The sequence below is a fragment of the Triplophysa dalaica genome, chromosome 18 (genome assembly GCF_015846415.1).
Source record: "Triplophysa dalaica isolate WHDGS20190420 chromosome 18, ASM1584641v1, whole genome shotgun sequence".
In the NCBI taxonomy this organism is placed as follows: Eukaryota; Metazoa; Chordata; class Actinopteri; order Cypriniformes; family Nemacheilidae; genus Triplophysa; species Triplophysa dalaica.
In genome coordinates this window covers 10,933,191-10,943,454 of record NC_079559.1, presented here as the reverse complement: position 1 = coordinate 10,943,454, position 10,264 = coordinate 10,933,191, and the positions used below count along the sequence as shown (strand labels likewise).

Genomic DNA, 10,264 nt, shown 5'->3' with positions numbered 1-10,264 from the left:
TGGATGTACAGTTGGATTTTAGAGTCAGGATAAGTGATTTGAAGCAAATACAGTAGCCTATGTTTGCAGGCTAAAGTTATGAACCACTTCAGCAGAATTTTAACCGACCCAGTGTGACAAATATTAACCAAGGTTAGGGAAGTAAGGGCTCAAATCTTGTGACCGAAAGGGCAGAGGGCATAAATAACAAAACAAAAAATGTAATAAAACCATGATGGTTACGTACAAACCAGGGACCAATAAATAGGGATAACTGAGGTCAGTGAAAGGCATTTTCCCACCTTGACCTTGCAGCCATGAAGTCCAGAGCCTTTCGTCTGGTGATTTTCTGCTTGTTAACTACTCCTAATGATTTTCATCCTCTCATCCATCCCAGTACTGGACTTCGCAAGTGCCGCGAGAACTCATCTTTAACAGCACTGGAGGTTCTACCAGGTGGAGGATGGGATAACCTGCGCAACATAGACATGGGACGGGTGATGAACCTGAGCTATTCTCAGTGCCAGACCACAGAAGACGGTGTTTATCTCATTCCAGATGAAGTCTTTGTCATTCCACAGAAAGAGAGTGGAGTGGAAACTTATTCAGAAATCATCATGTCGTGGCTGGAGCAGAAAAGTTCCACCTCAAGCTCTATAAATGCAGACGTTTCCTACATGTCCGAGATGAACGGAAGATTCTCCAATGAAAACCAACGCATTAAAACCCATCAAGTCGGAAAGAATTCTGTTACAGTTCGGGTTCAAGTAAGTCAAAACTATCACCCAATAAAGGTTGGCTACGTTCACTATATCTTAATAAACAAAGAAAGAACAAAACCATGCTTAATCACATCATATTTATCTTAGTTATGCTTTAAAAGAGACATTTCACACCTACTATTTAGTTTTGTATTTTTTTCAGGTACGTAATCATCTGTACACAGTAAAGGCGTATCCTGATTTCACTCTGGACTCTCGCTTTGCTCACCAGGTGGAAGAAATTGCAGAGGCTATAGTGAACAATCAAACCCATCAAGCGACCTATCTGTCAGAAAAAGTTATTCTTGATTATGGTACTCATGTTATCACAAGTGTTGATGCCGGTGCCACTTTAGTGCAGGAGGACTATTTAAAAAGGTCTTTTATATCTAATAGTCAATCAGACATGACTTCTGTCTCTGCAGCAGCAGGCTTAAGCTTTTTTGAGAAAGTCAAATTTGATTTGAGTGTTAATGACTCCTATATAACCTCTAAAAACAGCAATTATGAGGGTAACATCACATATTCTATAGTTCAGAGCCATGGAGGGGCTTTATTTTACCATGGCATTACTTTGCAGAAGTGGCAGCAGAGCACGCCTAATAATCTGGTTGCTATTGACCGCTCTGGACTGCCCCTGCACTATTTTCTCAATCCAACAACATTTCCAGAACTTCCTGTTCCGATAGTAGTTGAACTTGCTTCATATGTCAAGCAGGCTGCAGAACTTTACTATGAAATAAACACTATTCCAGGATGTATAGATCCTGTTTCCGAACATTTCAATTTCCAAGCCAATAAGGATGATGCATCATGTAAGGGTTTAGTCATTGAACTTACCTTTGGTGGAATTTACCAACAATGTGAGGGACATGCCATCTGTGATGATCTGGTTCAGAAAAATCCAGCCACTGGTGATTATTCTTGTGGTGAATCATACGCTGCCACTCTGTTACGCTCTGAGACCGTAGAAAAAAGTTACAGCGTCCATCAGTGCTACAGCAACTGTTATAGTTGTGGGTTCTTATGGCTGTATACATGTTGTGATGAAATATGTCAGGATATTTACTATGTTGAACATGCAAATGTTCACACCTACTGGTGTTCAACAACACAGAAAAAAACCTCTGAGAACTCCGGATATCTATTTGGAGGACTGTATGGACCTTCTAAGCAAAACCCATTTACCAAATCTAAAAGCTGTCCTCTAAATTTCTTTGCCCAGAAATTTTTGTCTCATGGCCTGATGATTTGTCTGAGCAATGATTATGAAGAAGGAACACAATTCTCTGTTCCTTTTGGTGGTTTCTTTAGCTGTCAGTCCAGCAACCCTCTTGTGAAGGGTCAGTCTCGCTGTCCTCCTCAGTTCAGTCAACATCTAGCTGCTATTAGTGATGGCTGTCAGATATTATACTGTGTCCAGTCAGGTTTGTTTACTGGTGGTCAGTTAAAACCTGTTCGCCTCCCACCATTCTCAAAACCACCACTGATTGACATGATTGCAACAAACACTGTGGCTGTAATGGCAGAAGGCGATCGGCAATGGGTGAGAGTTGGAGGAACTAAGACATGGAAACTGTCCAAGCCTGGGGAAATAAATCAAATGGCATCGACGTCTGGCAGTTCATCTCAGATGTCTGGAGGAGAGAAGGCAGGTGCAGCTGTTGGTGTAATTGCTATTACTGCTCTTTTGGTGGCAGGAACAGTGATTTTAGTGAAAAGGAGAAAGAGATTTTCTTAATAGTGCAAGCCAAAGTAAGGAGGTAGAGGGACAGATAGAAAACAATACACATGAAAACTTTACAATTGCAATCAACTAAATTCTAATCATTTTAAAATTCCTTGTTTTTAGTGTTATGATTATTTTTATATGATTATTTTAATTATTTCATATGTAAAGCACTTTGAATTACCATTGTGTATGAAATGTGCTATATTAATAAACTTGCCTTGCCTTCTAAAAATGTCTGCTATTAGCCTGTGGTAATAAGGATCCCTATTTGATTATAAGCATGAAGGCCAATTGACATTACATTTATTAACTTCAAGGTTTGGAAGATTACAACAATTATTATTATTTCTGAATAGCTTTAATGTACTTCTCACCTAGTGCAATTGTCTTAATTAATTGACATGATTTTCCTCGATATACATATAACATAAACATTCATGATTTTAGTGGGTAGTCATGCATATATTTTTATGGTTATGACATTACATTTTAAATATAACATGACATATACAGTACGAAGACATTTCATACATTCTATGATTTGCGATTGCACATATCGCCAATTTTATCTGTCTTAAATAATATTAAATTTACTTTAAAAAATTGAGTTGTATTTTTAAAGCTAATTTAATTTAACTTAAAAATGTAATAAGGCTTTTTAATTTAAGTTTTAAGTTGTTTTGTGAAGTGTATATTTTGAAATACAGCTCTGACCATTTCTTAAAATTGATAAAGTGAAACTGTGATCTTACATTTAGGTTGTGCTACAAATTAAGGTTTATCACAAAACTGGCTGGATAAACAGGTTTATGAGCCCCACACCCAATACTCATGCATGATCGATCAGACCCGATCTACTTAAAAAACATTTTCAACATTTACTGCAACTTTATTTATAATATTTATTTATATTTTTTTCTGGTATGACAGTAATATCATTTGTGAGTTATATTTTTGTCATACTGCACCAACCTTTTTGATTAAATAACTGTTTGGATCATTGTAATGGTGAATTCTAAGTTGCATACATAAAACAAAATATATATATATATATATATATAAAATATATCGTCAATAATTCAGTAGTTGCACCTGGCTGACAACATAGTGAGCATAGAGCCAATTTTATGGACACCGTTGTTCAACCACCAAATTTCCAAGAAATCACTATAGTATTGTTATTGTGAATTCTTCTGGCCACAATAATTATGTGTTGAATTACCAAAATGAGAGAGCTTTCATTTCTGTAAACTAGAGTGTTTCCTTGGTGCCCTGAAGTGGTCAAGCATAAAATACAACATCAGCTTGCCATTGTTGTTTTCCCTTAATCATTACATCTTTCATTTGAATATTTTAACACATATGTTAAAAGTGTTATTTAGAATTTTGCAATTATTTTCTATTTCGTGATTACTTATTTTAGATATAATTTATCATTTCATTAAATCAGCAATTCAATTCCTCTTTAATTAAACAGATTTTCAAGTGGATCAGGTTGCTCAGGTGTGTTGTCCTAATTACCATGGCATGGCTCTTCAGTTATGTAGCTCTACATAACGTATAGAATTACACAAACATATAAAACTATACATGGTCGTCATGTAGAAGTTGTTATGTGAAATGAAATTGAAAGTATTCTTTTGTTATGTTCTTAAATTACTTTTAAATACAAAACATTCATTGGAAATTGACTAAACTAACTGGTTTAATGACGTCTATTCAACCCAGGATCAAAATAAATAACGCTCCCAATTCTCAAGAGAAAGGCATTTTCAAACCAGACACTTGACAGTCATGGAGCTCAAAGCAATGTATCTATTGATCCTCTTCTGTTTTATCCATGTATGTGATTTTTATCTACTCATCCATCCCAGTAATGGACTCCGTGAGTGTCGCAAAAGTTCAGTTTTACCGGCAATGGAGGTTCTACCAGGTGGAGGATGGGATAACCTGCGCAATATAGACATGGGACGAGTAATGAACTTGAGCTTTTCCCAGTGCCAGACCACAGAAGATGGGGTTTATTTAATTCCAGATGAAGTCTTTGTCATTCCACAGAAAGAGAGTCAAGTGGATGCTCACTCTGAGATGATCATGTCATGGCTGGAGCAGAAAAGTTCCACCTCAAGCTCTATAAATGCAGAAGTATCATTTCTTTCTGTGATCAATGGAAAATTCTCCAAAGAAAACCAACTTATGAAAGCCCACCAAGTAAAAGAGAATTCCGTAACCTCTCGGGTTCAAGTAAGTCCAAATAATATTCAAATCATATTTTATACAGAATGTTCTTTTGTATAATTATTTTGTCTAAAGCCATCTGTTTAAAATTGAAGGTTTATTTCTTTATTTGGGTTGAAGTCAAATAAACTGGAACTCACAAAATCATGTAGTATGATGACAAAACAGTATGAATTTGAATTGTGCATTTCTGAATTATAGACAAGTGACACTTAATACAGTTGAGAATGATGTGGCTCTCAGATGTTCAGGACTGGAGTTACAAAAATAAAACTGCACAAAATGCCATGTAATATTCAGTTTTATTTAAATTCATGTTGTTTCGTCATATCTTAAATTAGATACAAATAAGATTCTGACATCCTATAATCAAATTGAATTATAAATTAACAATTTTGAGCACTGATCATTTCAAAGGCACAGTCCATCCAAAAATGAAAATTCTGCAGCCACGCCCGGCTCCATATGAGATGAAAGGTGGGCCAAGTGACTTTCGGTGGGATATATACCTTATACAGTATATATTTTTGCCCCAAACAATTTAACCTACTATTAACGACCTATTTACCAAATTACTATTTCGTTTTTTGAATCATTTTTAATTCTATTAATATTTGTGTCCTCTCATGATGCATTGTTCGGCGGAAGGGTGTCAAAACCATCACCCGTCGGCGTCGGGTAAACCACTAACATTTAATGTGTGGAATAATTATTCACGTGTCATTTGGGTTTCGGGGTCGGGAAATAATACGCGCGGGCGGAACGCGGATCCAGCAGTCAAGAGTATTTCGACACACTTCAGCTGATACCAGGACCGGCTCCACAGGGTTGCAGGGTGAGTATTCCCCACCTTATAGATTTACCCACCTAGCCGCCAGAGCCGTTGAGAGAGAGGATCCGCGGACCGCCGTTGCTGTGAAAAAACTGCCCCATTGCAATGAACGGAGTAAGCGCGACTCTTTCTCGCGCGCGAGCGAACCTCACCTGCATTGCGTCTACATGATGTAGACAAAACCGCAACAATTATCAAAATATATATGCTTTTTTAACATGTAACTAAATATATGGTCGTAAATCTCATTTTACAGCAGGGGTTGACAATACACATAACATTTCTCAACAGCAATTTTTGGAGGGGACACAAATAATACAGTCAAAATTGTACCAACTACGACTCAAAGAGACAATATGCATTAGGTTCATAGATTTATCATGCAGACTTGCAGTCATATAATAACTGAACTGAACTGTCACATACCGTAATACAAGTGAACAAAAAAGTTTTTTTCCGTTTATATATTTTTTCTGTTATGTGTCTCTAAATTTTAACTTCTTTAGAATTTAGACAAAATTAATATTGCATATAATAATTTATAGTCCGTTTAATATTTGACCTGTGGTTCTCTCTCGTGTCCTTTCACTGTGCGTGTGTGCGAGTGTGTTTGCGTGTGTGCGTCTGTCAATGTGTGTAAGTATGTGTGCATATTGTGTGTGTGGAGCATTTGTATGTCTGTCTTTTGTTGTTTTCACCTTTTTCTTGTTTTTACAGGTATATGACTTAGTTGTTTTTCTTGTATTCAATGCGTCTCATGTACAGCTGCTTTGTAACAATGAAAATTGTAAAAAGCGCTATATAAATAAAGTTGAGTTGAGTTGTTGTGAAGACAGGAAACAAATATAAAAACACACTACCCATGACACTACATGTTAACAATGAGTCACTTTTTAAACACTTGTTATCCTTATTTATAGGCCTACTGCAACATCGTCTGACAAAGTCACCGTACATCGACATTAATGAGTGGTTGTTATTTTCCCCTGTAGTGCACTGCCTCCGCCAACTTACTTTGTTCATGTTCGTGTACCCAAATAAACAGTAACAGTGACAGAAGCTTAAATTTTGTGTTGTACTCGTTGATGTTTCGCCCGAGTTTCAGTCAACTGAATGTTAAGTTTATCCGCCGCGCACATACTGCACACAATAGATGCTGAGAAAACGACCTTCTCCAACTGAATGAAAGGTGTGTACCTTTTGTTGAAGGCTAAATATAGTGCCATTATCACAAAATTGTAACCGGTATGTTCGCGGATGTGTGTGAAACGGGACCTGAAGGCAGTATATGTGGCGGTTAATGTTATGTTAAAAATAAAACAATGGATGGGAAACGGCTTCGGCGTGTTAGTTGCAGTGTGTGACTTCCTATGTAACAACGTTAACTAGCTAAGTAACGTTTTAAAGCTCCAGTATGTAATAATTTTGTAATAAAATTTCAGAAAATAACTTGCACAGTGTGATATATTTCCTCCAGTTGTGTACTTACAATATTTCAAAAGTCTCTAAAGATTTTTAATTTCAGAGAAATTCCGATTTTAAATAACTGGCCGTCCCGGAAAAGAAATGTCGCCTCTCAGTGACGCAATGTCCGCTCTATACTTTGTTCCGGTGTAGACCAGAATATCACATGGTCAAATGCGGAAGTGGTTGTTATGGATCACGATTACTCTTTGGCGAGTATTGAAGTGCCAGTAAAACGGAAGCGTCCATATTTGGATACATCGCTATGGCGAAAACGCATTTAAAACGACATCTCCCATCGTCACCTGCTTCATAGCGTCATCAAGCTTCGCCTTTGTTATTGTTGGAAATGCGCCCTCTTGTGGTCAAATACCAAGGTTACATACTGCAGCTTTAATGGCTAACATAGCAGATTCATGTAAAAATACAATGAGTAATCAGCATTTTTTTGCAACAACTAATTTATTAACGAATCAGCATCAACTACATTAAAGAGAATCACTTCATTTAAAGTGAATAAAATAGCCTTGTTACTGGAGCTCAACAACCACTGATGAACTGAGCCGCATGCATGACTTGAATGCGCAGGTGAGATGAACTGGGAGAGCAGGCAGTGGGCCAAACCATTGTGAGAGGCAGGGGAGGGGCAACTCAACAGTTTCTAAACTTAAAACGCATTTTTGCTTTTGTATTTTCTTATAATTATACAATTAGTTTAGGTAAACATAAATATATTTATAGCAATAGAGAATGTGAGTTTAATTGATTGGGGGGGGGGGGCCCTCGGATGCGGGGGACGTGTCCCCTCCGCCCCCCCCGGATTTACGACCAAGAATACGGCATTGTTTCTGGAGAGACAACCAAGTGTGAATCCACAAAATTATTGTTAGCTAGAAGATAGGTAACGTTAGTGTATATTCGATTAGTGAAATGTGTTTTGATTTATGCAAAATGTGTTAAAATAGCCTATATTGTTCATGTTTCCCTTACCTCTTTCTGTAAAATTATACCAAAGCCACTAAAGGTTAAGCTGCCATCAAGGCTAAATAAAGCTTCATGCAGAAAAGTGACCTGGTGCATTTTGAGCTTAAACGTTGATTTAAAAGGTGACAAGAGTATGGAGTCCTTTAGTGGTCCATTAGTTGCACGAAGCGCGCTGCAATTAGAAAGCATCTCTTCAGGCAGAGCTTGAACACATATAAGCACAGGACAGTGTAAAAGCGTATCAATCCACTCTCGTCATTTCAAACCCATATGACTTTCTTTCCTCTGCCTAACACAAAAGAAGCTATTTTGAAGAATGTCAGTAACCAAACAACCGGGGTATCCATTGACTTGGCTTTGTGTGAATGCCATTGTGGTTCGCTTTCCATAGTTCTTCAGAATGTCTTATTTCGTGTTGTGTAGACGAAAAAAGTCTAGGTTGGAAATGACATGAGGGTGAGTAAATGACAACATCATTGTATAACTATTCCTTTAAGAAAAAAACAAAATGACAAGTGTTCATCCTATTGTTCTCTTTTCTTTTTCTCACCAGGTACGTGATCATCTGTACACAGTAAAGGCGTATCCTGCTTTCACTCTGGACTCTCGCTTTGCTAACCAGGTTGAGGAAATCGCAGATGCTATCGAGAACAATGAAACCCGTCAAGCGACTTATCTGTCAGAGAGACTTATTCTTGATTATGGTACTCATGTTATCACAAGTGTTGATGCCGGTGCCACTTTGGTTCAGGAGGACTATTTAAAAAGGTCTTTTATATCTAATAGTCAATCAGACATGACTTCTGTCTCTGCAGCAGCTGGTTTAAGCTTTAATGCCAACGTAAAATATGATTTTAATAACAAGATCGCGAAAAACAGCAATTATGAGGGTAACATCACATATTCTATAGTTCAGAGCCATGGAGGGGGTTTATTTTATCCAGGCATCACTTTGCCAAAGTGGCAGGAGAGCACGCTCAATAATCTGGTGGCTATTGACCGCTCTGGTTTGCCCCTGCACAACTTTTTCAATCCATCTACATTCCCAGACCTTCAAGAGTCAACAATTTCTAAACTATTTTCATTAGTGCATCAGGCTGCAGAGCGTTACTATGAAGTCAATACAATTCCAGGTTGTGTAAATCCAGATTCCAAAAATTTTAACTTTGAGGCAAATCTGGATGACGGATCTTGTGAGGGCCCGGTCACCAATCTTACCTTTGGTGGTGTTTACCAAACATGTAATCCACTGACATCAAATGGAAATGTCATCTGCGATGACAAGGTACAGAAGAATCCAGCCACGGGTGATTTTTCATGCCCTCAACTGTACACTGCCACCCTGTTACGCTCCGAGACAGTAGAAGATGGGTTCTATCGTAATGATTGCACCAAAAAATGTAATTCATGTGGTTTCTTATGGCTATCCACTTGTTGTGACTCAGTATGTGGTGATATTTACCATGTACATCGTGCATTGATTTCCACATACTGGTGTTCGACAAACCAGAAAACCCCAGAAATCTCTGGATATCTTTTTGGAGGTTTATTTGGACCTTCTTTGCAAAACCCTATTACCAAATCTAAAAGCTGTCCTGCAAGTTTCTTTGCTCAAAAACTTTTGTCTCATGGCCTGATGGTTTGTCTGAGCAATGCTTACGAGATTGGAACAAGATCTGCAGTTCCTTTTGGGGGATTTTTTAGCTGTGAGTCTGGCAATCCTCTCGCAGAGGGTAAATCTCGCTGTCCGCCTCAATTCAGTCAACATCTTGCTTCTATTAGTGATGGCTGTCAAATACTATACTGTGTTCAGTCCGGTGTGTTCACTGGTGGTAAGTTAAAGCCTGTTCGCCTTCCACCTTTTACAAATCCACCACTGGTGAGCATGATTGCAACAAACTCTGTGGCAGTAATGGAAGAATCCAATCGGTCCTGGGTGAGAGTTGGAAGAACATGGGAACTGGCAAATCCTGGTGAAATTTATCAAATGGCATTAATGGTTAAATCGTCTCAGAAGTCTGGGGGAGAGAAGGCATTGCCATTGCTGTAATTGCTTTGGCTGTTCAAAGAGAACAGAATGCAAATCAATTTAATTGCAAATGCAAGTAATGGAACAAAATGAAATTATAAAGTGATTTGTATCATGGTGATGGGTATCATGCTTTTTTAAAAGATCAGCAATGTTTAACTACAAGATTATCTTTCTTTAGATTAAAGTTGAAAGTTTCTTTCTGTCAATATTTAACTCAATAAACTTCTAGCAATGCTCAAATA

At 37.7% G+C, this 10,264-nt stretch overlaps 2 protein-coding genes across 2 annotated transcripts; both read left to right on the top strand.

The window, feature by feature from the left end:
• Positions 1–223: 223 nt before the first annotated feature.
• LOC130407008 (macrophage-expressed gene 1 protein-like) lies at positions 224–2,932 on the top strand. The gene is made up of 2 exons (XM_056729631.1): positions 224–746; positions 904–2,932. The coding sequence occupies exons 1-2, from the start codon at positions 297–299 to the stop codon at positions 2,479–2,481; spliced, it is 2,028 nt and encodes a 675-aa protein (XP_056585609.1). The 5' UTR covers positions 224–296; the 3' UTR covers positions 2,482–2,932.
• Positions 2,933–4,261: 1,329 nt separating this feature from the next.
• Positions 4,262–10,235, top strand: LOC130407025 (macrophage-expressed gene 1 protein-like). The gene is made up of 2 exons (XM_056729655.1): positions 4,262–4,716; positions 8,544–10,235. The coding sequence occupies exons 1-2, from the start codon at positions 4,267–4,269 to the stop codon at positions 10,038–10,040; spliced, it is 1,947 nt and encodes a 648-aa protein (XP_056585633.1). The 5' UTR covers positions 4,262–4,266; the 3' UTR covers positions 10,041–10,235.
• Positions 10,236–10,264: the final 29 nt, after the last annotated feature.